The 27500-nt window shown below is 44.6% G+C and overlaps 1 protein-coding gene across 11 annotated transcripts in view; it reads right to left on the reverse strand.

Annotated features, from left to right (window-relative positions):
- The window catches only part of nlgn3a (neuroligin 3a), a gene marked incomplete at both ends in the record, with an annotated part of 107419 nt that overhangs the window by 67254 nt on the left and 12665 nt on the right, over window positions 1-27500 (reverse strand). For 9 of the 11 annotated variants that reach the window (XM_080525291.1, XM_080525288.1, XM_080525294.1 and 6 more), the window contains one exon: window positions 21048-21197. In XM_080525291.1, the coding sequence (XP_080381417.1) occupies window positions 21048-21197 (150 nt within the window). Of the gene's footprint in view, window positions 1-21047; window positions 21282-27500 lie in introns of all 11 variants that reach the window. The other 2 variants (XM_080525295.1, XM_080525298.1) reach the window with 2 other exon arrangements.

A 27500-nucleotide genomic window follows, 5' to 3' on the forward strand; every position in this document is an offset into this window, starting at 1 on the left:
AGTCCCCGCGACGGCTCCTCTTCCTCGCTGCCTCTGCTCTCCGCTGACTTGAGAAACTAGGCTGTTAGTGGAGACTCAGCCTTCCAAGGGCATCTCCCTGTTATTAGATGCCCCCCCTGCCGTGCTCCAGATTAGTAGGGTTGTCAATCATTTCATTTGGTGCAATTCCCCAGACTTAATTCACTTTCTTCCCTCCACTCCGGGAGTGTGTTTCTAGATACCTAGAGGTATCTCACTTACACTATCTAAGTCTGTCAGTTCATCTGAGCCATAAGATAATACTAATACTACAAATACTATAAACAAGTGTAGAGCCTTCCACGAATTATGTACCAGTTGTGTGAATTGTTGTGACAATTGTTCAGACATAATATGGCATACATAAGTTAACAGAATGTGTTGTGCTTATTTGATTCATTATCAGCTTTGCATTTCTGGATTTGAGGTAGAAAAGTAATCGGAGCTTATATTGCTATAATAGTAATATTTGATTCATTTCCAACGGTTGGACAGAATTATTTGAAAACAGTCAATTTGGCCAAAAGATGGCCACAGAAAAACTGCAAAATAGCTTTATATTAGCTTATCCTGATGTGATTTTGAAAATGTTAGGATACTGGGCGGTAGAACGCACATACAGTATCTAGGAAAATTCATGAAAGGAGGGTCCTGAAATTTGATAGAGTGCAAAGATATAAAAAATGTGTTTATTCTCATGGCTGATTAAGTGTTAATGACAACAACCTATCACTTTAGCCGCTCCATCACATTAATTGACGTCACCTCGCACCTCGACTATCTGTTTGGCAAGACGCACCCACGTTTCGTAAAAATTGTCCTTGAGACTGATCCATGATTTCATTGTGGGGGGGGACAATGATCAAAAACCTACCATTCATCTCAATCACATTATCAGGATCAGTTGTTCTCTAAGAATCACCAGGAGGCTAACACTTTAGCCGCTGTTTAGGAACTAGACTGAGAGAATCCAAGAAGGAAGGAACAACAGCTAAAAAGACGAGAGACACTCAGAGCCAGACATTCCTTTTTTTAATTTTTATCAGAAGAACCTTCTCTTTTCATCTTTTCATCTTTCCTCTATGTACATGTCATCTCCTCTCCTTTTCTCATCTCCTCTCCTCTCTTCCCCCCCCCGAAGGTTGACGGGCCTGGCTAGAGTAGGGGAGTGTGTGTTTGATGGATACGTGTCGGACAAGCCCGCTCAGTCAAGACATTCATTACCCAGATTGCTGTGCGGTGCGTCTGGTGAGGCAGCAGAGTACAGAACAGTTTGACCTCACTTTTGTTTGGTCAGCGACTCCTGTTATCGTTTCTGTCTCTCAGATCGCGGCTCCTTCGTCTCCGATCTCACAGTCTTCCTCACGTGATCTGTTTTCTTACTTGGGGGGCAAGCATTTATCCTGGAGACGAGGGGGTTAGAGATGCTGATCCCACTTCTACTAACAGATGTGGTGGGATAAACCCCAGGTGGCTTTCTCTAGACCCCTGAATCTTACTGAGACGGAGTCTGGCAAGCAACAGTACAAATCCTTGGCTAAAACCATGGCTCCTGACGCTAGCATCAGGAGCAAGCAGATTGCATAACAGTTGCATAACTGCTTTATTATTATGGCGCTCACATCTATTTCTCTTTTCTTTTTCCGCTGCAGCACCAGAGAAACGGTTAACACAATCCAACAGAATGAATAACAGCGCTATAGTAGAGCCATTCTGTCAATCAGATGCAGTATATTTCTTCTCTTTTAAAAAACAACCACACTTGCTTCTGCGCATCGTAACTAAGAGTAGGTAGCGGAGAGAGTGTAATGGTGCCTGTGAGTGTACTATGAAGCCGTTGCGTTGATCGTATCTCCCTCTCTTCTCTCTCTCTTCTCCCTCTCTTCTCTCTCTCTTCTCCCTCTCTTCTCTCTCTCTTCTCCCTCTCTTCTCCCTCTCCTCTCTCTTCACTGTGGATGACCAGACTGTGTGTGTTGTAGCACTGCTCTCAGTAGCAGCAGAGTGTAGGTGTAATGGTGCCTCTCGGGGGAGGGGTGGGTGGGTTAGTGGGTGCCGAAATCTGTCTGGGCTCCTGTTTGGAGCCTTATCTCCTGACGTGGGTATCCATGGCTGACGCGTGTTCCCACAGAGTGGCGTGGAGGAGAGCGTTGAGTGGCAGGCGTCTGCTCTAATTAAACCAGGAGGAGAATTAGTCCCGGTTGGGGTCGGTTTTCATAATTAGCCCCGCTTGAATTCATTATTTAACCTAACGAGGCAGCTCACTACCCAAACATACATTAGTATAGGGGATTTCAGGGCTAATTTAGTTGGATGCCATAAAGATGGGAGATACCAGGGTTTTGTCTTTTGGCAAAGGGATCATCAGTATCCCTGTAGTAGTGCTTGGGTCTTATTCAGACAAAAACAGTTCTGGTGTGTATTTCTTCAGACATAGGAAAGCAATCTATGACTGCATTGACCATTCAGCTCATATGGAATGTAAGCATGGACCTTCTAAGCTCCTTAGTGCTGCTACATGACAATGCGGGCTAATTTAGTGTTATTCCAACACTGAGGAAAATGGGCATTGGAGAAACAGCGCTAACTCTACTGAGAGCAAATAGCAAATGACGTAGCGAAGCGCGATGTATCAGAGATGGATGGTGCAACATCCTTCACAGTACTGCAGTCCATTTGTTTCTAAACTATTTATTTTCACCCAATTTAAGGCATTATCATTATCATTTTGACCACAGCGGTATTGTTAGTACATGCAAATGGGGTTATGCATTAAAATGCAAATGTAGGCTGTGTGCAACCGTGCAGTCAGCGTTTTATAATCCTGCATGAAAAATGGTATCCTAGGAAGAGCATACATTTAGCCTAGTTGCCAAACACTGAGAAACAAAGTCTCACACACAGGGCTTCACCCATGCTAGTACCGACTATTGATGCCACAATTTATGCTTAAAACAAAGGGGGTGGATTGTCAAATTAGATTACTGCGGTGGCACAGCCATTTTAAATGATAAAGTGTGCGATTAGTATTGGAGGGATTGCTCGGCCAACAGCCCGAATACAATTCATAGGACACAGCGCCTTGTTAATGGGTGTCTGTTGTTGCTATCCCGTGACAACACACAGTCGAAGGTGAGTGCAACCCATGGTCATACATCTCATAATTCAAATTGATAAAACTGAAAGGGAATCTCTTCGGTTTGATTGAGTACATTTCAATACATGCTGCCATGTATCACGCTGTTGTCAATAGACGCCAAAAGGTGAGCCTGTACAATAGAAAGGCTGGTCCTGTATATCAGCACCCTACCATTAGATCCCTGATTACATTCTTGATATATGGACCGTAAGAGAGGCTCTCATTGTCTGTTGGCCCCCCCACGCTCCATTTCTGATTCCTGTCAAGCGTTGTTAACTTGTTTATGGCTAGATTAACCACCTTTAATAGCATGGTTCTGTAAGAGGTACATAGCCTACGGGCAGTTTAGTCAGGGTGACAACAATTGGGATGGGGGAAGTCTTCCTGGGGAAACAACGGATTCTTGTTAAGATCTTACAATCTAAAGCCTATTAAATGAAAGTAACGTTTCATTGCACGCCGTGTGCCTGTACCGACCGTGCTGCAGCAGACATGGAGTACAGCTGTATGCAGACACGGTGTTTACAACGGGGGCTTGTTCTCTTGTAGGTTAGTTATTGCACTTGTCATGTTCTGCTCCTGCTTCGTACTTGTTTGCAGAATGTTGTTGATACGGTTTTTTATTGAATTTGTGTGAGTGAGATTAAAACGTGTAAGGGTTGAAGATTGAAAGATTGAAAGCTATTTTCAGTCATAGTATGGGTCTGTTTTAAAGTGGAGGTACCTCTACAGCAAGCAGCTGAAAGCTAAAGAGCTAAAGACATTCCTCTCTTTCCCCCTCACTGTAACACAAGATGTCTCTCAAAAGGATGTAACTGTGCTCCAGTGACCCAGAAACACATCTTTCTAATTGTTCTAGTGGCCCCTGGGGCTCGGCTCACGACGCTATGACCTCTTTACACACAGCACAGCATAAGGCCTGTCTGGACCCAGAGGAGGTTCCCAGACTCACTGCTCATTTCCCCCCAGGCAGGTGAGCTCTCCCCTGGGCAGGCTGGACGGGTGACTCCCCACTGCCCCCCCCCCCCCCCCCCCCCCTCTCTCCAGCACTGGAGGGCCTATGTTTGAATGACTAACACAGACATGCATGTACACGTGCACCTGCACACACACGTGCACACACACACACACACACACACACACACACACACAGAAACACACACACACACACACACACAGAAACACACACACACTCACACACACTCACACACACACACACACACACACACACACACACACACACACACACACACACACAAAGCAGCCAAATGCTCTCAGACAGCTATTTGTTTTCCCCCTCTGAAAGTGCAGAGCAGATCAAATGGAGGTGCGATAGACTGCCTTACTGTAGCTGTTTCAACCTTTCTCCTTCCTGGCCAATCTAATAACATCAGACCGCTGTGATGCAGCAAGGTTGGCGCAGGCCCAAGGTCACCACAGCAGCCTGCTGGGCCGATGTCTGGGGGGAGGAGAGCCAACAGCAAGGATAGGACCGGCTAGGTGAGATCAGTCCTTCTAACTCTTAGTGATGTGTTAGTTTGCAAACAAACAAATCTTTTTTTATTTAACTTTTTAGTGATTGTGAGTGAGTTGATTCGTCTTCACAATTGATTCGTTGAATCGTATGTTTTTATTTTTTACTTACGTTTAATTTCAACTCAAATGATTCATGATTCAGCTATATTACATATTTTCAAGTGTGGCAATGTGCATGTGTATGTGCTCCTAAATCGAAACAATTATTGCACTCAAAGTTATTACACCCCACTCCCACCCCAATATTAATCGATGAACTCAGTTGCTGGCAGATGCAACTTTTGGGGAAATTGAGGGTCCATCGAAATGAATCGTAAATCGGATTATTATAACTGAACGAGTTCAAAAGAACCAATTCAGCAAAAAGAGCCAAACTTCCTAACTACTAATTCTCCCTCGTCATGTAACACTGGCTGACGGTCTAACTGCAGCGCTGGATTATTCATTACTACAGTGTACTGCAGATCAGAAGATGTATGTCAAGTCTGTACTGTATATAATTAGCTACTACTGAATAATGCAGTGATTCTTCCCATTAATCAGTGCGTACTTAGTCCTGACTTTGCTGCTGTGATGAGATATTTACTGTACGTTGTTTAGAATAACTATTGTACTTTCAGTGTTGGTTAAATGGTAATTTCCTACTTGTCAACCCTGATATTACATTTAAGTTTTTAACTTTTTTGGCATTTAGTAGACGCCTTTATCCAAAGCGACTTACAACAAAAACATTTGTCTAAGTAAGAGAATCATCTATTCATTAGTAATCTATGCTATGACCAGGGGCCGCTATGCTATGAGCAGTTACCTTGCTAGAAGAAGGAATGATTAGTGTTCCTACTACTACTACTACTACTAATATTAGGTTGAGTGGTCTACCCCCCATCTCACCCCATTTATGGTATATCTGTAGGAACATGGCCCATTGCCGCTTGCGGTTATATTTGTAAAATTATTTGTATTTATTTATTTTTTAATAGTAGGGAAATTGTACAGGGGGGTAGTGGTGATGAGGAGGTCATTAAGAGGGAGCTTTGTTTGTTCCTAAGAGTCAAATTCCTGCCTGTCATACTTAGTTGCAATGATATTGAGATTGCCAACCACTAATCTCTATACTTTGAAAATATTATCCACTAGAGTCTTCTCTATCTGTTTTCTGGGGGACATGTCAGGGGCTAATTGTTAAGAATTGAGTTATTGAGCTGTATGCCCTTCCCCAGCCCCTGAAGGACTAGCAGCATTACAAATAGCCTCCCCACAGTATTGGAATTCCACTGGAGTACCCTGACTTACCCCAGCCATAATATTGGTCTAATAATTGGAGCTCACAGACCATCAAATATCATGCCGGTTTGTTCAATTGATTCAGACAGGGGGGAAAAAAACAGGCATTTGCAATTTCCCTATTTGTAATCCAATCGCCATTTCAACATTCTATTTTTAATGATGAAAAATACTGCAGGGCCAAAGCATTAGTAATGTGTCCTCTGGCTACCTCCCTTGTTATACTGCATACAGGCCAGCTAGGGGCTTGACAAGTCTACAAACAAACACATGCACAAGCTGTGTACACAGTTAAACTATTAATTAGCTGCAAGTATCAAGTAAACATTTCATTTTTTCTTTACAAACATACAGAAACCGCCTCGACAAACGATTCATTACCCCCTACAGCATTAAATAAAGCAATTATTGAGGTACGTGTGCTGTGTTTTGATAAGACGTGCCTTCAAGGCTTTTTCGTGCATTTCAGAGTTACCAGGGCTGCGGTGTGATGCACACGCCATGTCATCCAGTTCTCTCCTGCCTGTATGCTGTGCAGACGACTGCTTCAGTCGTATTCAAACGATGAGGGGGTATATCTGGGTCCATCAGGAGAGACAGTGGATTACTTTCGGTGGGATACTGCTGACTTGGCAGTAACGCAGTAGAATGAGTTTGAGTGAAAAGCAAGTGGCGGAGCTGGGCTGATAATGAAAATAGTTGTGATAAAGATGTAATGGATGTGAGAGAGGGAGAAAGCATTCATGAATAATATCGGAGGGGGAGAGAGCGTGGGAAGAGGAGTGACTGTCTGATTACATACTGAGCCTTTTGCTCTTTAAAACACGTGCCTGGTGAGTCCTTTAGGGTACAGGGCTCTTATCGCCTACTTACAGGACGTAGGCAACAATCAACCAGCGCACGTTTATCCGTAGAGTCCGTATAAGTTTTAGAGCATTTCTAAATGGAAACTCAATTTAATTTGAATCACTCCCGATTAGCAATGCCAATAAAATCAATAAAGTGAAAGCAAGGCCGACCTCTCTCTAGAGCATAAATCAATATCCCTTAGCTGGATATAAACAGAAGTTTACAAGAAAAACGGCAACACATGTTCCATATTTTTTTTTAAACATGAAACCGTTCGGGGTGATCGTTCCTATAAATACGCTTCATACCTAGGGGTTGCTTGCTGCTCTCCATCCTCGCCTTTCCATCATCAATCCTCGACTAGATAAGACTTGGTAAGACTAGATGAGCCGTCTCTCTGGATACACCCACCAAAGGACGTGCCCAACCAACCAACCAACCGATCACTAATCACCAATCACCAATCACCATGGAGGAACAAAGAAGCAGCTGCCTGAACAAAAGACAGGGTCTGCAGCATCTCCCTCCATGTTCTCCAGCATGCCTCGACGTGACTAGGCTCACCACCTCACAGGGCTCTTCTGTTTCAGTAAGGACCCCCCCCCCCCCCCCCAGTAGAAATAAAGGATAAATACAAATGAAAGAAACCTGGTGAGCAGACTCTCTGAACACACGCTATTCAGCCTGGAGGTACAGTACCAGAGAGAGGAACAGAAAACCAGCAGCAGCAGCCGTATGAAATTGGAAGCCTGCATGCGTCTGCATCTCACCCTTCCATGTTTTTTTCCAAGCATACCAATGGGAACACTGAATAATAAAGACTTCAAATGACAGGCACACAGCAGGGTTAATGGGAAAGGTCAGCACACCAGCATGTGGCCACTGAGAGGAAAGGACAAGTGGCATGAGGTCACCAGTCACATGGGCACGCAGCCAATACGACGGAAGAACAGAAACCATAATCCTCCTCCTTGGACCGGAGCCTCTGTTCTATAGACGTGTCCCAGAAAACCTGCCGTGTGTAGTGCTGTACAGCACATGGATGCGTTTAATAGGCCACATGCGCTGCAGAGAGAGCAAGATGACCCATTTCGAGTAACGACACACGCCGCCTTTGAATGTCTGTGGAAAAGCGCGGGGGAGAAAGAAGCCTTAAATTATGAAGGAAGCTGGGATGTTGGTTTGGAACAATACCACAGTGATGGATTTAATCAATATCGTTCGTGGCGCACAGGGGAAGGCAAAAAACAAACAATTGGAGTGCAGTGACTGTGGTATTGAAAAATAACACCACAAAAACATAGTCGCAGAGCTCTAGAGTATGGCGGCGGTTTGACAGACAGTTCCACAGAGAGAATGTCAGCCTGCACCTGAAGCCATGGAGGCTCCGACGACACGTTCAGGATATATCAACAATTTTCACTGCTATTATTCACAGAAAGAATAGCATTCAGCAGCGTCTGGTTGCTCCCCTCAATCCCGCGTGATATTTACAATAAATCCCTAGAACTTACTCCTTTGCCTCTGGGATTCAAATCCTTCCTCTGTTCTCCCCCAGTAATCTCAATAAGCCCAACTGGTGATTGGGGGGGACGGGACGCAAACAGCTGTTTAGGAGGACAGCGAATCAAAAACAAACCTATTCTCTTTAGTCTTCTTCTTGAAGAGTGTGTGCACTTGATCACTACTCCCCTTGTATGGTATTGTAAAGGAATGGACTGGGTGTAAGTAATACGGTGGAAAAAATATCCCTCTTGGCCATGCTTAGGCCTGCACAAATCCAACGCCTGATGAATGAGTGGCACACTTGGGAGGAGGGGATTGCAGCTCATGGGAGCTCATGCTTGGGAGGAGGGGATTGGGAAGCTCTGGATTCTGAGGAGAGAGATGTTTCAGTTTGTGTGCCGCAAGTATTCAGCGCAAAACAAAGACGGCATCTGGCAGCGAAGCCTGTTCGGGTGGAACCTTGAGTCAAGCCGGCCCCTGACGGACCCTGTCTGGGGTTATGAGGTGTTTATTACTACTCACTCTCTGCAAATTAACTCCCAGCCAGCCGTGAAAACCTGCAAGGACAGAAAGTCAGTAAGCCGTACCCCCTCCCATCATGTCCTGTCATTATATTCCCAGGCCATTCATTCAGCCTGCCAGTGTCATTTTGGTGGATTTTACATAATTAAATGCCGAATGAAGGAATAATAATTGCGTCTATCTGACAAAACCACACCGGACTAGCTTCTTTCTCTTTCCGCTCAACAAAAGCCCCCAGCCTAATTCTCCCTCTTCTCCCTCTATTTGAATAATCGAACTCCTACTCAGTGCATTTGGTGTGTCTCGATGTTCGTCTCCTGCCGAGTCATAAAGAGAGCATGAGTGGACTTTCCCACTTACACCTCCCACCTACCCCCCCCCCCCCACCCCACTCATATTGTACCACTTACACCTCCCACCCCCCCCCCCCCACCCCACTCATATTGTACCACTTACACCTCCCAACTAACCCCAGCTCATATTGTACCTCTTACACCTCCCACCTACCCCTCCCATCCCCTCCCCTCCACCATACCTCTTCCACCTCCCACCTACCCCTCCCAGTCCATCCCATCCCCTCATACCTCTTCCACCTCCCACCCTAAACACACACCTCCCCCTTCCTCTCTAAGAGTCTATCACCTTAACATTATCCCCCCGACCTCCACTCCCACCTTGTTCCCCCCCCCCCCCCCGCTCCTCCTTCAACCTGGAACCTTAACCCCCTTCAGCCAATCTGCTCCCTCCCACCCGGGTCGGCTCTGCGGTGGCAGAGGAAGCAGGCAGCCTGCCTCCCACACATATGAAGACTGCTGACCTTGGCTGCCGTGCATGGCCCAGTCATGATTAATGTCCCTACAAGACAAGTAGCGAGTAGCTCTGGCTGCCTGGCCAATATATATCTCCTCACACACATCATTCCTGACCCGAAACACACCTGATGATTGGCAAACACCCCCCCCCTCCCTTCTACATCCCTCAATCCTGCCCTCCCTCTCCCCGCCTCCTCCATCCCTGTCTCTCTCTCTCTCACTCCATACTCCGTCCTGCCCTCTCTCTCCCCCTCCTTCATCCCTCTCTCTCTCTTCCTACTCCAGTTCTCCATCCTGCCCTCCTGCCTCTCTCTCTCTCCTCCATCCCTCTCTCCTGCCAATCGTCTTTCTCTCCCTGCCATCCCTCTTTCTCCTGCCACCCTCCCTCTCTCTCTCTCTCTCTCTCTTCCTCATCCATCCCTCTCTCCTGCCCTCTCTCTCTCTCTCTCTCTTCCTCCTCCATCCCTTTCTCCTACCCTCCTCTCTCTCTCTCTCTCTCTCTCTCTCTCTCTCTCTCTCTCTCTCTCTCTCTCTTCCTCCTCCATCCCTTTCTCCTACCCTCCCTCTCTCTCTCTCTCTCCTTCTTCCATCCCTCTCTCCTGCACTCCCTCTCTCTCCCTCCTCCATCCTTCTCTTCTTCCTCCCACTCAGAGCAGAGGAGGAGTGAGCAGCACAAGGGGAATAATGCCTCTGTATACTTCTCTTTTCCTTCACTGAACCATCAAACGGTTTGCTCCTTCTGGAAGGTGTATACTCTGGTATCCGTTCGATAAGGCAGCATATACCTGTACGTTTTTTCGCCCTGAGCAGGAGAAAGAAGCGCTTGTTTATTTCAGCTCTGAAGTTAAAGATTCCTCAAGGACAAAATGTAGCTGGGAAAAACAATCCAGCTGCCATCTGAAAGCCAAAACTCCCCTCCCAGAGAAAAGTAAAAGCAAAACAAAACACAGAGGCAATGAATCACCGCAGATAGATCTTTTAGACACCGTAAACAAGGAGCTTGATACATGCTGGGAATAGAGTTACGTTTTAAAGGACTTTTGGCAATACAAATATTCGCCTCAGGGTGCAGAGCAGCATCCAGGAGACTTTGTGTTCTCCAACAAACAAAAACACATTAGTTTGCAAACAGGTCTGTACAATCATTAAGACTGTTGGCATCTAATTTATTTTGTTCGTAGGGTTGAAAACTAGGTGGGGTACACAAAACAAAACAATACCTACAGTACAGCGCCGTGATTCCCTATTCCCAGACAGTGTTGTTACCCCTCCTCCTCCCCCCTCCCCCCTCCCCTCTCCCCCCTCCCCCTAATGAAAGCCTCTGGTTTTGCTTTTGCCACTTGTTTACATCCAAGGCTCTTTTCTTCCATGGCCCTTTCCCCCTATCTGCGTTAATGAAAGACCTCTAAGATCTCTATTATATCATCTCCTGAGATTAAAGAGATTTTGCATGGCAGACTGAGCTACAGAACCGCTTCGCCAGCTTCTGTACACGGCCCTACTGTACATTCTGTACATCTACGGCGAGCTTCTAAAGAGAACAAGAGATCATGATGCCATTGTATTGTGATAAAAAGAATATAAATCTAACCTTTGAGATAACAGCAGTATCAAAGCCCTCACAACAGTGCATAGTTCAGGGTTTATTGGAGCTGCTATTAAACAATGGCTTCAGATGCACCGGAGAAGGCCAAGGAGTGACTCGGAGGAGGGCCACAGAACAAAAAGTGAGAAAATAGTGTTGTGGATTTAATTGATCCATAGTAGATTGAGTAGAACTTATAAAGCACTTATATGAGCGCAGAGAGAAAATAGCAGTCAAAAAGCCCCCTCCTGTCAGAGGGACACACATTTACAGAAGTTTCCTCCCTGATGAGGTCACTACTCTTGCTTGACCAATCCTAATCATCCGCGCCACAAGCTATTGGCACATCCCGTACAGGAAGGGAAGGCCTTCCTTAGGGCTCAATTTCCCAGAATGTAGAGATAGACTGCAATTCTCAGCATATTTGATAAAACTACAACAATAGCTTCATCATCAGATTGCTAGTTTGTCCCACTATGAAGTCCCATTCTTTTTAAAATGGTTTGTGAGATACTTCATCTAGATCAAAACACTCAAAAGCTAAGGACCACTTGAAAACATGACAAGATTCATAGTGGACGCAAGACACATGGAAATTGGGAGTGCCTCCCCAGAATTAGTGTTATCAGTTTTAGCTGAAGTGAAAATGGAAATGCCATCTCTAGTTATTGTGGCCTGTCATGTCGGCACATGGTGAATATTCCTCTAGTCATACTCTCAATATGGGTATAATTGTAAAGTCCACTATAAAGCACCCTGCAGTCTAGAGGTTCCTGTGTCCAAACATACATACCAAAACACCAATAGAGAAACGAAATATCACATTTTGTATATACAGACATTAAATTGTCTAATGATAATCAGCCCACTCATGAAGCAATATCGTTTACATTGTTAATCCGTAAGGACATCATAATACAAACAGTAGGCTCAAAGCGTTGTTATTCACAGTAGTGGAATGTCAAACGACCAACAACAAAGCTCTCATCCAAGAGAAACAACAATGCTGTTATCCAAGAGAAATACAAAGAAGAGTGTTGTATGTTTTTCTTCATGGAGTCAAAATTCCATCTGAGCCTTTCCAAGAGCCACCTTTGTTGAAGCTTTTCGCTTTTCATCTACAGCTTCGGAAGCCCTTGACCCACATGAAAGTGATTGTCAGCTAAGCTCTTTGATGTCTTTTACAAACATGGGTCACCCGTATACTGTGCTCACCAAAGTCCTGTAATCATTCAGTTCTCATCTAAAAACAACATGCAACAGGTTTCCTCTGGTATAAAGCAGGTCTACAGTCCTGTGGAAGTGACCTCGGCAATCGCAAACGGGCTGGTAAGCCAAGGAAGACTTCTACATAACCGAAGAATGCTCACCATCATTAAGGAAATCCCCCAAAACAACTGTTGCACAGATCATTCTTATTGTAGATCACATGATGTCATCCTACGGTTGTCGGGTGACTCGAATAAGTTGCCTGTCATCCCCGTCAGTGGAAAGTCGTTTTCACCCTCTACCGGCCTGTAGCTTTGTTGTCCCCAATGTCTGCTGCTTGACCTTGTTATGAACCGACGTCTTTGACATTTTAAGGATGGAAGCAACTGAACACTCACTGTATCCCTCTGCCGGTAAAGCCAGAATTGAACCCTTCTTTTTGTCATTAAAAACTTGTTTTCAACTCTTTTGGCATGGTCAGTAGTTATTTTTTGGATTCCAATTACTTTTGAGGTACCGTATTTTCCGCACTATAAGGCGCACCGGATTATAAGGCGCACCTTCAATGAATGGCCTATTTTTTAAACTGTTTTCATATACAGGGCGCACCGTATTATAAGGCGCATAGAACAGAAGATACTGCAGTCAAACGTTTGACTGGGGTTGCATTACGCCCAAGCTCCACCTACTGCGTTGCGTCACCTCTCCATCGGTGTTGTGTCAACTTCCCGTTGTCCATGCTCCACCTGAGCGTTGTCACCGTCAACGTTCTACCTGCCCCACTGTCAAATGAAAATACGGTACTAGCTCTGTTTTTGCCATTCAGCTGGTCCTATTGCAAATGGATAGTGATGACCACAGCAGTGGTTTGTATACTTTTCCTTGTTAAATAAGATTCAGTTCCGGTGATTAATCAGTACCTCACTAAGGAGGTGCGCCTGTGTTGGAATTGAACAGACACTGGAATGGAATGACTGCCATACAGGCAGAGATGCTGATTTAAGAAGAATTTCGAGTGGTCTCTTAATTTTTCCAGAGCTGTAAGTATGCAGACCCTTTGCCATGACACCCTTAACATTTGCTCAAATACCAAAATGTCTTGTGTCACTCAACAAGTTCAATTCTGAGTGCAAGGATAACAGTTCATGTGATTTCGGAATTAATCACTTTTGTTTTTATCGTCTCTGGTTTGCATAGGAATCAATTACACACTGTGTGGATTAGGATGTCACTACCAACTCAGCACATTTCCAAATGTTATGTTAATCCTGACAAACTCCCCAGTCCCTGCCGCTGACAAACATGATGGTGCGGAAACTGCATTGTATGTGCTGGATTTGCACTAAACTTAATGCTTTGTAGTAAAACCGAATAAACACATTTACAGCCACTTTCTTTGCTGTATCACTTGAATTCATTGTTGCAAACACAATTCTGGATGTAAAGTAAGTAGCCTTGAGAATCAATGGTGGGGCAGGAGCCTATGGGGCAGGGGGCAGGAGCCTATGGGGCAGGAGCCTATGGGGCAGGGGGCAGGAGCCTATGGGGCAGGGGGAGGAGCCTATGGGGCAGGGGGCAGGAGCCTATGGGGCAGGGGGCAGGAGCCTATGGGGCAGGGGGCAGGAGCCTATGGGGCAGGGGGCAGGAGCCTATGGGGCAGGAGCCTATCTCCTGTTTCCGTAGCGTGAGGCGGCTTGATGTACAAGTACACCTCCTGGACACTGGTATGTCGCAGGGTCTTACCCCCAAAACCAACCCTTAATGCTGAGTGCCAAGCAGTACCATTTTATAGTCTTTGGTATGACTCGGCCGGGTATCAAACTCCCAACCTCCCAATCTCAGGGCGGATACTAACCGCAAGGCCACTGCAAACTGGTCCAAATTATTATAGATGTGAGATTTTTCATTAAGGATTACTTATCGACTGTGCTTTTTCCTATCTGCCTTTCAGCTCCCCAGGCCTCAGGGTCGCATTCCTGCACTGTTTTGTTCCTCTCCATTTGCTTAGTTTGTAATGACAGACTGAACCTGATGTCATGTATTCCTATGCAAATCAGAGTTCCTATAAAAGCACAGATATTCATTCAAAAATCACATGAACTATTGTCCTTGCATTAAGATGGACTCAATTCAACTTATTGAATGACTTGTTGAGGACATTTGAGCTAATGTAAGCTTATGTAAATGAGGTATTTCTGTATTTTAATTTTAATACATTTGCAGAAATTAAAATGTTTTCATTGTGGGGTATTGTGTGTGTATTAATTAATTTAAAATGTTGTCTATTAGTTCCGACCAAGTAATTTGATTGGACAAGAGGCATTCCATGAGTGCTACTGATATACAGTATAACAGCACTGGGACTTTTATGTATCACTCCGAAATGACTGTTAATACAAAGTAGCTAGCCTACAGATGTTTGTGTTCAGGTTACTAGGCAACAGTCCAGTTGCGGAACTATTTTTTGTTGACGGAGCCAAAATAAATGATTAAATAAACAAACAAATCATAATCTGTTGTCACTTATTACTGTTAACTAATAAATTGCGCTGTAGAACTGTCGTATAAAAGCAATATCACACTTGAGGTCGTGCTGTTATACTGAATGGCAGGTGCTGTTCAGGCCTGCGGCCTCGTACCTACGACCGAATCACAACCGTGCTGATATTCAGTATAACAGCACTCCCTCTCGTGTGATATTGCTTAAATAGTAGTTAAACAAACAACTTCATATGAAAACATCACTGAAAGGACATTCATGGCTGTACATAAATGCTTCTAACCCTTGACACCTGCCACTAAGAGTGGCACGAGGAAACAACTCTTAGAAAGCTAAGGAGAGAACACTGAGGAGAAGTCTGGTTCCCAGCTTTGTGTCTTTGCATCTCCATAAACTGTACTCTGCTATGAGCCAGACAAGAGAGGCTAAGGAGTTAACATCCTGGCTGATTTGTAGCACGGTGCCGTCAACAAGCTGCAGCAGACTGGAGCATGAAAACCATTACTTCAATCCCTCACTCTCTGACATTAATAGGATGAATAAATGTTTTTGTTCTCTGCTTAATTTGGATGAATTCATCCAAATGCCAATGAAAACAAGTAAATCTCTGGCTACGCTCCCCTCCTGATAATGGGAGACAGAGAGAACCCGCTCCACCTTCACTTTTTTTCTTTTACCCGTAGTAAATATACTCGGATCACGATTTTGTTCATAAATCTGGTGTTTACCAAATGTGCAACTTGAAAAGACTTTAATGGCACAGCTGTTTATGGCAAATTAGAGGGGTTGATCAGTAACACTGTTCAGCTACAGCAAACTGAAGGCAGTCATATTGATTCTACCCATCAATCCTATCCAACCATGTGTTGTGTGTTTGCTGTTCGTGAAGTAACTATTACCATTTTTCTAAGGACTCTCTGGAACACTGTATCTAATCTTCTCAAGGGGCTTATCCTGTCTACACAATCCTAAAGAAACAGAATAGAAAATATTCTATATATTATATTAGAAATATGTATTTATTTATTAAACCCATATATATATACATATGGATATGTTCATGGGACTATATACAGTATATATATAATATTAACAAAATATATTAAGAATTCATTCATTCTTCTTCCTTTTCTACTTCTTCTTCTTCTTCTTCTTCTTCTATATATAATGTAGGTTCAGTCAGAGCACTTTAAGGAGAAGGGCAGCTGTATCTATGTATGAAAGAAAGCCACACATCACATGTTCATGGGACGAGGCTCAGAGCAGAGAACGCAACACTCCACCATGGTTAAACAGTGTTTTCGTCACTAGTTATGCCAGTCCATTTTGGACGTCCCAAACACCTCCCTAGCTTCCACCTGCAAGTTCACTCTGTTTTTACCTACCTACAGGGGGTTTGAAAGCCTTTATAAGCCTTATAATATTGTATTTAATGTTGTTTAATTTCAAGCGGAGAGCTGTATCAGAGCGGATCCATCCAATTTACGCCAAACCTAATGTATTACATTCATTAAAACGACGTAACTGTCCTGACTGAACTAACACAGGAAAGTGCTCTAGCCAGACAGTAATATAAGGATTAATACAGTCACTATGAACTCAACCAGGCAGTGTCTAGATGACTTCCTGTAGCCTTCCTACTCCACTAAAGCCTATCGGTCCACAGAGTCTGGGTCAGAGGGGCAGTAGAGCAGCTGGGGACTGAGCTCTCCTTGGACACGAGCAGCGTACTGTAACTGCTACTGGCAGTCATACTGCACACACAGGCTATACTGTACTGTACACCATGCAGCTGACAGAAATAGCTTGAGGCTTCAATCCTTTGGAGAATAACATACAATAAAAAATGTAATATTCAGAGGGAACATTGGAGAGCAACATAATGCCTCCATACAGAGTGACCTTAACTACACAACACGTTGTTGACTTATTAGGAAACAGTGCAGCACTTCTGACATCATACATCTACAGGTACATACGCTTGAGGTTATTTTGAAGGTTGTTTCTTTTCCCTACTGAAGTGATGGGGTCTACCTGAGAGTAAGGGAGACAAATAGTAGTATGTGTAGCTGCTATCAACCTGACAAGTAGCTTTTTTACCGACAAATGATGGCTCCGTACTTACTATACTTAGCAAGGATCTCATCGACCCAACGTGTGTTGTGATGTGAAATGTCCCTGGAAGAACATACTGTACTGTACTTGACCATCTCCTCTCGGATCAGTTGGCTGACAAGAGGAGCCTCACCTTGGGTTTTGGCAAGAGAGGGAGCCTTTGTTCATTTTTAATGCATTTGAAAACAGTAATTAAGTTCTCCCCATAGGACCCGGAAATTGACATGCTCTAGAGAGCCAGTGAGTAATTATATTTGTAAAGAGCAGTGATACAAGATACTCCCCTCTGATTGGGACTCATTACACATCATTAAAGAGACATAGCAACCTAGTCACGCACGCACGCCACGCACGCACACACACACACACACACACACACACACACACACACTCACATACACACACAGAGAGTACACACACAGGGTTAACACACACACACACACACACACACACACACACACACACACACATACACACAGACAGAGGGTCGCACACCAATCAATGAGCACAGAGAGCAAACAAGATTGGCCTTTTGTAAACACACTATTCTCTTTAGGTCCCTGACCCAATGAGAGAATCATCTAAGCACAGCATTATGTGATCCTAACAGTATCTTCTTCTTCAGGATGTTCATGTGAGCAGAACTTAATTGCTATTGCAGCATTACTAATTCAAGATTAAACCTGTAATGAATTCTCATTCATCTAATGTAAATAGGGAAAGGTTGAGATATTCCAAATAGGGCCTCAGGAGAAACGTGGTCCACACTTTGAAGCAATAATTACTGTTTCGTCGTTGGCTTAGGAGCGGCAAGAGGATGATAGAATCATGCCCCTAGACACTGAGTGGACCTCCTTAATTGGAATAGGAACGGCTGTGACTTCATTTTCGCAAATAGAGTTTCTCCAATTCCTTCTGTCTATACTCTTTCTAGTTGAGCTACAGCGTGCTCCATTTTTAATCCCCCCTACCCCCCCCCCCTAAGACCTGTCCTTTTCACCCCTCAACTCTGATGAAGCTTGTTTATGCCATTCCCACTCTTCATGACAGAAAATAGGGAAATAAATATCCCATAACCCCATTAACCCCATATCTCCATTAACACGGTTGAATATTCAGACGGCTGTATATGTCAGGGCTTTTTGTTCTATTATTAATGCCATTCTTATATTGCCCAGGGAAGGGAGGGGGGGACCTGTATTAGTGGCGGAGACCATCGTTAGGGTTGCCTTGTCTGTTTTCACTTTATATTCATTATCTTGTCTAATTCTCTCAGCCTCAATTATTCCCTCATCCCTTTAAGCAGCCTAATTAAAAGAGCGCTCATTTTTTTCCATTAATATTGTTTTATTTATTTATTTATTTTGCCGTTTTACTTGAAACTGTTCACTCTGCTTTGAATATAAATTACTTTTATTTTATTTTTTTTATTTTATTTTACAGCTGCCGAATGAAGGGAGCCCCACAGTCCTTGAGGTTTGAGAGTAGAACAGCTGAAATCAGTGTTCTCTCTCTCTCTCTCTCTCTCTCTCTCTCTCTCTCTCTCTCTCTCTCTCTCTCTCTCTCGACTACGCTTGGCATAGAGTGATTATTTTTAACAGTTTGGTGGATACAATTTGGGAAATATATAGGGCAACTGCTAAGGATCTACAGAATGCCCACTTGAGGGGCCTTATCCAGAACAGTACAATACAGTACAGTGTAGTATAAGATGTCTCCTAACAGTTAGTATTTAACGTAATCCTGACTGAATTATGGCTGCATGATGTGACACACCTTGTTCTCCAGGCCTAGTTATAGGTTTAATAGTAATATAAGCATAGGTATCAAACGTGTGAACATATCTACTTTTAAAGCTTTATTTCTTTCCATCCCTATTGTCGTTTTTACGATTCCGTTCTGTCATCTTACTTTTAATTGCTCCATCATTGATTTCTCTCTCATTTGCGGCTGGTTGTATTTGCTTTATACGAGCGTCGCTATAACAACAGTTTAATGTCCGACCATGGGGAGGCCATCAGACCACTGTACAGGAGCAGGCATTATCACCACGGCTACATGCTTCACTTCCTATGGTCGTTTTACAGAACGGCTGTTAGTCTTCTCACTATGGGAGCCCATTTGTGAAATTGTGTGTGTGTGTGTGTGTGTGTATGGGTGTCTGTGTGCATGTTCGTGCGTGCATGTGTGTGTGTGTGCACATGCACGCGTTTGTGTGCGCATGCACATATGCTTGTATGTGTGTGTGTGTGTGTGTGTGTGTGTGTGTGTGTATGTGTGTGTGTGTGTGTGTGTGTGTGAATGTGTGTGTGTGTGTGTGTGTGTGTGTGTGTGTATGTGTGTGTGTGTGTGTGTGTGTGTGTGTGTATGTGCGTGTGTGTGTGTGTGTGTGTGTGTGAATGTGTGTGTGTGTGTGTGTGTGTGTGTGTGTGTGTTGTATGTGTGTGTGTGTGTGTGTGTGCGAACGCGCATGTGCATGGAAGTAGGATGGTAAAGATGGTACCATAACAACAAGTTGACCCGGTCTTGTGAAAAGGTCTGCACGTCGGCAATTCTCAAGTCGTGCAAATGACCAAAACATTTTGTACCAACATTCAAATGAGCAAATCTTCTTAAATTATTTCAATGTATGACACATAATTTGAGAAACAAATCTGCACTTTCATAATCTGGAGGAAAAAAATGAAAAATGACCTTGCCCTACTTGAGGACTTTCTCACCAGACCCTGTCACATATATCATCATTTCACAGAGCATTAGGGAGACACTAACGCTCCATCTTCACTCCAAAAGCAGCACCGTGAGGAATCTTGGAAAGCTCTACTGTGTCACCACTCCACGACTTGAGCGGCATCCCAAAAAATGTCAAAAGAAAACAAACACACCGACACACTCACTGAAAACAATCTTGATCAGAATATAAATATACACTAGCTCTCTCTCCTCTATCGACATATGGTCTCAAGATGAATGTTATACCGCCTGTGTGATTTACGGGAGCACTGCAGTTGTCCCAATTATCCAGAGTATAAAAACCTCAGCCTTCCTCAGATCCCTCCTCTTGTCCAAAACACTAGGGGCTCATTTGCGAACAACCAGCAAGTCTGAGCAAACAGTCGAATGACAGAAACACATTTTGCACAACTCTGAGCGAAGAAAATAAATAAAATCATTATACAATACCATACAAACATCGCTCACAGTTACAATAACTGAAATGCGTTTTTATTATTTTAAACAGGAGAGCTGGCACAGTATTTGACTGTGTCAGAAATGTCCCTGAGTGATCAGAGAAAGGAAATATGTACAGGGCTTTGATAGTGTGCTAACAAAACTCCATTTTGTTTTGCTGCAGTCGTTTCCATGGAGCTCTCTCTCTCTCTTTCTCTCTGAGACGAGATTCAGCTGTGAGTCAATCCCCAACCAACAGCCACTCAGCCACCTCCTATTGCTCTCCCTCTCTCTCCTGCTACCGCTCTCTCTCTCTCTCCCTTCAATCCTCTGTGCTTCTCTCATGCTCTCTCTTCTCTTTTCCTCCCTCTCACTCTCTTATTCTCTACTTCTCTCTCTCTTCTAATTGTATCCCACCCTATCTATCTCATCACACTCATCCTGTCTAGCTAAACCCTCTCTGGTATCACGCCCATCTCATCATGTCTTTTTTTCCCCCCACTCTCATTATAATCATTTCTTCATTTATTCCAATCCCAGCAAACACAAAACATTCAATGCGCCACACTCAATTATCTCTCTCTATACACAAACAACATCAACAAGAGTAGAGACAGCATTGGATATCCAGGTACAGCAGCAAATACATCAAATGCATCTCCTTTACCTGTACTGTTGATAGCAATCAGCACCCTCATCATGCATATCAGATATCTTGCCCTACAAAGGTGCCCTAGAAAAAAGCCCTTGGAAAAAGAGAGAGAGAAGAAAAAGAGGGAAATAAGAGGGAGAGCGTTTGCTTACCCAGAACCCCGACGCGGTAGTTGAGCGTGATAACGATGACGTTCCCGTAGCTGGCCAGAACACTCCCATCGATCATGTTCCCCGTTCCCTCCATATAGGATCCTCCGTGGATGTACACCATCACCGGTTTGGCTCCGGTATCTCGTATGTCTGCAAGAGTGGCCATCATTAACACATTCACATTGAACATCCTGTGGCCAGTCTGAAAAACAGGGCTCAAACTCAAGCACAAAGCTGGGTGGGTCAAACACCGACAGACAGACAGACAGACAGACACACAGACAGATAGACAGACTGACAGTCAGACAGACAGACACCTCCCAGATACCAGTTGTGGGGCTATACAGTCGAGAGACAACACATCTGTGTGGATAAAACAAAAGTGGATAATAATCTGCTTCTTTTTTTTTCTTTTTTTTTTTTTACTCTAATTTACTCCCATGGGAAACAAATAAATACTAACTCACCAAGTTGGGGGAGAAATAATCAGTCACAACACAACACTTCTGGCTGTACAGTAATTGGCCTTCTTCAGCTGATAATGCAGCCGGACATGTTATTTACGGCATGTGAATTACGCTATTATAACTCCATTTGTGTTTGTTGTGCCTCCCGGGGGACTGTGGCCATTTTCCAAATATAGACTCCCAGAGACCCATTAGACACACTAAAGAGACAGGAACCTGACACGTCTCATAAGCAGGTAGGAAGATAATCACAGTTGACACTGAGATAGGGGAATGCAGGAGCTAAGATGCCGTGCTAACGTTGTCCTCTTGAAGCCCGTGTCTTTATACAGTACTATACTGTATATTACCTTTGTTTACCCCCTCCCGCCACCCCCCCCCCAAAAAAAAATACATATTTTGAGTGGACTGAACTTTTTTCATTCCAGAGTGAGGGGTTGATTCCCAGCTGGGTGACACTAGCGAGCGAGATAAACCACATCCAGAAACCAGGCGGGAAAGAAAAAGCCTTCTGTGTGAGAAATAGTCTCTGAATTACTGGCCAGATATATTGAGTGCTGGGAGACAAGAAACTCTCTCTCTCTCTCTCTCTCTCTCTCTCTCTCTTGTCCCCCCCCATCTCTTTCTCTGTATCTTATTCCCTCTCTTTCTGTGTACGATATCACTCCAGCTCTCTCTCTCTCTCTCTCTCTCTCTCTGTCTCTCAAAATACATTCTCTTAGCCTCTCTTTGTATCTGTATCTCTCTCTCTCCCATTATCTCCCTAACTCCATTCCCTTTTTCCTTCCTTCACTCTGTTTCTCTCAGCCTCGATAATACCGAGGGAGAGAGAGTGAGAGAGAGTGAGTAAGTGAGTGAGTGAGAGAAAGAGTCACTGGACTTCGATTCAAACTGCTTTATTGTATTCAGGTTGCCATGGAGACCGGGAGCCTGAAAATTCTAAATCCTCAAGAAGGGCTAATCGCGGACGAACCCTCCCGCATGCCGCAATCTGCATCTGGAGGAGCTGCTCAACGCCCCAGCTCATGCGCTCGCTTGCTCATGCTTGCACATTTGCATGCTCAACACTAAAGCAGAGCGGGCTTTGATGAATTTTGTAACAGACAAGGTTTTCCATTACGCCTGTATGGTGTTCAGCCCTATGGTTGTATGTATGTATTCATGGCCCCTGTTATGGTAAAGAGCCAAGCAATAACTTGTATATGATATGTCTTTATTTATGGGTTTCTTTATCTGGCTGGTATCTGAGAGGGCTATGCTACAGAATGATTTATAACTGACAGTAGTTCTCTACAGACACTTATCTTACACAAGGAGGAGGAGCGGGCGATGCATGGGGGGGGGGGGGGGGGGGATGAATAAGCATGAGAAAAATATGATTTCTGATTTCCGGCGCTGTGAATGTGAGAGCCATACGAAGACACTTAAACAAATGGGTCCACAGATACACAGAAAAAAGCAATGGAAAAGGAAGGAAGGAAGGAAGGAAATAGGAGGGAGAAATAAGAAATAGATTAGTCATGTCAACGTTATCAGTTAGCCTCTTTTGTTGATTCAACATCATGTGTCCATGACAACCATCACCATCCCATCAAATGGTAAGATTTCGTAGCGTACGAAAGCGTGTGCGGGACACAAGCGCCTCCACCTGTGCTGATCTGTTTATTGATTCAATCCGAATGGCTTTGGATGTGTCACAGCACAGGTGTGATCTGTTTGATGTCACCCAGTGGAGTGGAGGACATGAGAGGGGAAGGAGGTTCTGTCTGGACTCGTCTGTGCTCTGAAAATGCCTTTTTAGGATAGATCTCTCTCTAGGCTTGTTCCCTACGGCATCACACCATCTCAGTGTAATGACGTCGCCAGTCCATCACCAGATAAGCACTTCATCAGCGGTTCTGTATATATTCTCTAATATATTGCTTTACAGACCTGAGACCTGATTCACTACCTCTGGAAGGCAAAACACATCATCAGTGACATCATCGACACAACACACACCACGTGACATTTCACACAACTCCAATATGTAGGCTATCGCTAGCTAGCCTCACGCTGGGAAAAAAAACACAGAGAGATATGGATTATTGTACATTTGACCAAGTAAAGACACTGGATAGCATGAACATATGAACATGGGTTTAAAGAAAAACAAATTTGACATTCAACTCATTGACCTACACAGTTGGCTTAAGATGAACAAAAAATATAATATAATGGCAGTTTGATTCAAGTGCACGATGGTCAGCATGGGATAAGAGTGAGTGGTGTTCAACACAGGCACACACACACACACACACACACACACACACACACACACACACACACACACACACTCATACATACATACATACATACTGTACATGCATACATACATACATACATACAGTGCACAATGTCATAAATACTCTTATTTTAAAGGAGATCATGCACCACTTACACATCCATACACTCATGGTTACACCACTACTAGACTACTCACTGTACAGAGCAGGGCAGGTTTTGGGGAGAGGGTGTAAGAAAAAACACAACACATCCCTGATAGGTCACCAGTTCACTCACACTAAATGGAGGGGGAGGGGCCGAGGGGGAAGGAGACACACCCACGCACACATACATCACAAAGGGAGTCCGTGCAGATATTAAATACAGCTCCATGTCAAGCCTCTCGCGGAGCCGTCAGAGTAGCCATCTAGTGATTGGAGTGTCAGTGGGAGAGTATAACTCAGGGCTGAGGTGGGAGATGGAGACACGCTTGTCAGTGGTTGTTCAGTAGGAGGGCTGGCAGCATTCTCTCTCTCTCTCTCTCGCTGTATGCTACACCCACCTCTCTCCTCTCTCTCTGTCTCTCTCTCCTCTATCTCTCTCTTTCTCTCTGTTTCTCGCTTTCTCTATCTCTCTCTTTCTCTCTGTTTCTCGCTTTCTCTCTCTCCCTCTCTCTCTCTCTCTCTCTCTCTCTCTCTCTCGCTGTATGCTACACCCACCTCTCTCTCTCTCTTTCTCTTTCTCTCTCTGTCTCTCTCTCCTCTCTCTCTCTCTCTGTTTCTCACTTTCTCTCTCTCTCTCTCTCTCTCTCTCGCTGTATGCTACACCCACCTCTCTCTCTCTCTCTGTCTCTCTCTCCTCTATCTCTCTCTCTCTCTCTCTCTCTCTCTCTCTCTCTCGCTGTATGCTACACCCACCTCTCTCTCTCTTTCTCTTTCTCTCTCTGTCTCTCTCTCCTCTCTCTCTCTCTGTCTCTCTCTCTCTCTCTCTCTCTGTTTCTCACTTTCTCTCTCTCTCTCTCTCGCTGTATGCTACACCCACCTCTCTCTCTCTCTTTCTCTCTCACTTACTCTCTAAGGAAGTCATTCAGTCGTAAATCTTGGTTTCCGGGCCTTTCCCTCTGAGGTGTCAGCCCCCTGGCCCCCAGCCTCGGTGTCAGACCCCCCCAGCCCTGTCACTCTGGGACCAGGGCATGACAAAGGGAAGAGAAGATAAGTGGCAGGACATTCTCTGTGTCACCAAATTGGTAATACATGTCGGCTGTCAGCGGCGATCAGCTTTGTCAGAGGTGGGGGGAAATGGGGTGACATGTAGTCTAGATTCGGCGTGACATGTACTCTAGCGTATATGTCGTCGTCATGACAGCTCGACCTTGACTCAGAGCCCACGACGGCTCCATCTCAACATTTCGAAATTTTGAGGAATTTCAAAATGGTCTGTACTGAGAGAGTTTTTTGACCACACGGTATGAGAATTTCACGAGATATTGTGTTGAGAACTCAACACAATATCCAGTTTTACTCCCACAACTGTACCTCTGTCTGCAGACTATGGCTAGCTCAACCACATCAGTATTGGAACAAGGAACACAAAAGTAAAAAAAAAAGAGGCTATTTTCCAACTCTGAGAAGACAGTGTAAGCTAGACATGAAAACTAAAAATCCTGTTGCACAGCACTAGTTATTTTAAGACGCCATACTTTCAGAGCCTCGCGTCACCAGGAGCGCTGGGCTGGGGAAGGGGAAGAGGAGCACCTTGCAGTGCAGGTGTTTTAAGCATGTCAGGTTAGACAGCCCTTGCAAAAATGTGATTTGAAATACCAGCTGATACTTGACATCGTCAAATAAAAAGGATGTATTCCATGTGGTTTCTCTCAGTGGGTGTTGTCTGCAGTGTGTGTGTGTGTGTGTGTGTGTGTGTGTGTGTGTGTGTGTGTGTGTGTGTGTATGTGTGTGCAATTGTATGCAAGTGTGTGAACCACTGCTTGCCTATTTCATGGATCTTGACATCTCAACTGAAAAGCTGATGGGAAGAAGAAGAACCTCAGAATGAAGGTGAAGGATCTTCTATCCTGGCTGGTGTGTTTGTGCATTAAATATGATGTTGGTAACGCTACAGACAACTGCTTTGATGTTCTCTGTGAAGTTGTGCTCCTGGATGCGAGAGGGCTGGGGTGGCGGGGGGGAGAGACGGAGAGAGAGAGAGAGAGAGAAAGAGAGAGAGAGGGGGGGGGGGGGGAGAGAGGAGGCATAGAGAGCAGCCTTCAAGATTATCACCCAGACCTGTCACAAAGCTCTATGGCTCAGCTAGCTCTAGAGGTCTGGAGCTGTTGGCCCCAGGAGTGATTAAGGGCTAGCCCTCTAGGTAAAGCACTTGTCTCTAGGAGTGTTGCTGTTTGAAAGGTTAGAAACCTAGAGTGAGGTATCATCTGTCGACTTGGTAAGACCCCTCACTATGCGATACACACTTTCACTGAAGACCCCTAGACAATCATGCCCGGTACAGTGATGATACCTAATACCTGTCCCGATAAAGGAATGCTGCAAGTGCCATTTCATCCTTTCCACTCTTCACTTCGCTTCTTCACTCGCTCAGCTCTCACTGGCACAGCACCAGAATATGTTCAGACCTTTTGCTAGCATATAAGCCCAATAGAGCTCTCAGGTCTTCTGACACTGGTTTTCTCTGTTTTTCTCTGTGTATCACACACAAGAAGAGATTAGGTGAGGCTGCATTATCATTTTATGCACCCAAATTGTGGAATGCACTGCCAGTTTACATTAGGGATGCAACCTCAGCAAATTATGTTCAAGTCCAGACTAAAAACCCATTGTTTTAATATTGCCATTAAATTACTAAATAATTAAATTATGATTATATAATGATTGGAGCACTTTGAGTTGCAACGTTTGCAGGAAAAGCGCTATACAAATAAAAGTGATTATATTATTATATTACTGTAGTGTAGTACTGTACTGCTACAACGTCAACTGTTCCACTGAGAATTTGACTATTCATTAGGTTGGCTTCACGAGAATCCTGTGGTTCAGTACGACAATCAAGGATGATTTACGTCTAATTGGTAAGCCAAGTTTAGGCGATGTTCACCTAAAAAAACAACTGTGGATGGGAGGTGGACTCTCAGAGTACAGAAGCATGCCAACCTTACCAGGCGGCACTGGGGCGGGCTTACACCTCCACCTGGCCTTCATACCCTGGCGCCACTGGGCAGAGGTGTTTAAGAGTTCCTATATTAAAAAAACAGAGAACTCCACCTCCAGCGCCTCCACGCGCGCGGCCAATTATACCACCCTCGTCCCGAGTCGATGGATATATGGGGTTGTCCCCCTTCTAGGGCCCCCACCTCAACCATCCTCTCCCTTTTACTTTATTTATTTGCCATGCAATCAACGTGTCAGTCAATTGTTGGAATTTGGTATTTTTGCCCTAGGCACAGGGTCTAGGCACAGGGTCAGGCATATTCGGTGCCCCTGGAGCCATTATGGGTAAAGTGCCTTGCTCAAGGGGGGCACATGCAAGCTTCCTCCTGAGGCGGGGATCGAACCAGCAAACTTCCGATTGCTAGCCGGCCTCTCTAACCTCTAGGCGAACGCCGCCCCCCCCCTAGGATGTAACCCAGGTCTCTCTGAAGGGGATGAGGGAGACCACGCATCTCATTGCCTCCTCTCTTGAGCTTGAGTTTGAGAAGACTGGTTCGCTG

The sequence above is a fragment of the Nansenia antarctica genome, assembly GCF_963989245.1.
Source record: "Nansenia antarctica genome assembly, chromosome: 3".
Taxonomy (NCBI): domain Eukaryota; kingdom Metazoa; phylum Chordata; class Actinopteri; order Argentiniformes; family Microstomatidae; genus Nansenia; species Nansenia antarctica.